This window comes from Apaloderma vittatum, unplaced genomic scaffold (assembly GCF_000703405.1).
Source record: "Apaloderma vittatum isolate BGI_N311 unplaced genomic scaffold, ASM70340v1 scaffold35353, whole genome shotgun sequence".
In the NCBI taxonomy this organism is placed as follows: Eukaryota; Metazoa; Chordata; class Aves; order Trogoniformes; family Trogonidae; genus Apaloderma; species Apaloderma vittatum.
In genome coordinates this window covers 1-1,577 of record NW_009709265.1, presented here as the reverse complement: position 1 = coordinate 1,577, position 1,577 = coordinate 1, and the positions used below count along the sequence as shown (strand labels likewise).

General features: G+C 53.3%; 1 protein-coding gene across 1 annotated transcript in view; it reads right to left on the bottom strand.

Moving 5' to 3' along the window:
• The window catches only part of BMP4 (bone morphogenetic protein 4), a gene marked incomplete at its 3' end in the record, with an annotated part of 2,142 nt that extends 705 nt beyond the window's left edge, over positions 1–1,437 (bottom strand). Inside the window, 3 exon segments of the mRNA XM_009866856.1 lie at positions 4–106; positions 1,075–1,235; positions 1,237–1,437. Coding sequence (XP_009865158.1) covers positions 4–106; positions 1,075–1,235; positions 1,237–1,436 — 464 coding nt within the window.
• Between the last annotated feature and the right edge of the window lie 140 nt (positions 1,438–1,577).

Genomic DNA, 1,577 nt, shown 5'->3' with positions numbered 1-1,577 from the left:
CGCAGCTCCGCCGAGGAGATCACTTCGTTCTCCGGCACGCTGCTGAGGTTGAAGACGAAGCGGATCCGGGGCACCTCGCTGGGACCCGGGACGCTCTCCAGGTGCTCTGGAGGGGAGCAGGGGGTAAGGAAGGGAAGTGGGACAAAAAATAAAAGAAAGAAAGAAAAAGAAAAAAAAAAGAAAGAAAACCAAAAGCGCGTCATCCTCAAGGCAGCCAGCCACAACGCTCACCCACACCTCACCTGCGCGGCGGCCGCCGGCACCACTCAGCTCCCCCGTGCATCCCTCCCGGCTGGACCTGGTGCTGCTCGCTCGCCCTCCACGCCCAGACCCCGTCGATCCCCCTGTCCCGCTTCCCCTTTCCCCCTTTCGCTTTCCCCCCTCCTCCCTCCTCCCCAATCCCTCCAAAATGATCTCCCCAGCGAGGCGCGGAGCGGCGGAGCACAGAGGTGCCTTGTTACGGGGCGCGGGGGGCAGGGGGAGAAAGGGAAGAGAATTCCAACGGAGTAATGATGCGGCTGGATTAATAATTGAGATTTACTTTGGAAAAGCAACATCCGCTAGGAAACATTTGGATCAGATTACAAGGGCCTATTGAATAAACCTTATAAACACACAGCTGTAAGTATTAAATTCGAGTTGGGGTTTTTGGGGGATTTTTTTTTTAATTTTCTTAAGGGCAAAACCAGGCAGCAAGCGCTTTGATAGTTCAAAAGAAACACACCAGGGGTGAGATCCCGCCCTCACTTTACTCCCGCATCCGATCCAGAGCCACTAAACCCACGCGAGCCCGAGGAGTGACCCCGTGGCAGAGGCACCGAACGAAAGCCGTCAACAGAAGCGAAAGCACCTCAAAATACGGTCAAGCTCGGCTTAAGCACAGGATGCTAGAAAAAAATACAGAGCAGCACGCCTGTCACCCACACGCAGAAGGCTGGGGGGTGGGGGGGGAAGCGGTTTTCCTCCCATAAATTTAGAGCATGTCCCGCTTCGAAACGCATTTTGGAGCTTCCGAACGCAAGGAAATCCCGATCGTTCCCCAGGCTGGGAATTTCCCTCCTTCCCATCACTGACCTTCATGGTGAAAACTCCTCACGGTGTTTGCCCGGCTGGTCGATCGCTCGGGGTACTGCAGGCTAATCTCCTGGAGGCTTTCCTCCTCTTCTCCGGACTGGAGCCGATAGAGATCCAGCATGTAACTAGGAATGACGGCTGACTTGCTGGGCTGAGGCCCTATACATCGCGAGCAGAGTCGTTTCGAAACCCCGCAAGAGTTCATGGCTTTTGGCAGATCTGCCTCCGGATCCGGCTTGTCCCCCTTGAAGTTCTGCGATTTTCTTCCTGCCGGTCTCCGGTATCAGGCTAGCATGGTTAGTACCTCCTAGCAGGATTTGGCATAATAGGATGACCATCAGCATTCGGTTACCAGGAATCATGGTGTCTCTGGGGTGCAAAATAAAAAAAAAATAAAAATAAAAACGCGACAACAAACATGGAAAGTCAGGATGAGAAGCAAACCCACCTCCCCTACTTCTGAATAAACTTAAAAATAAGAATAAGGGGTAAGATGAGGAATC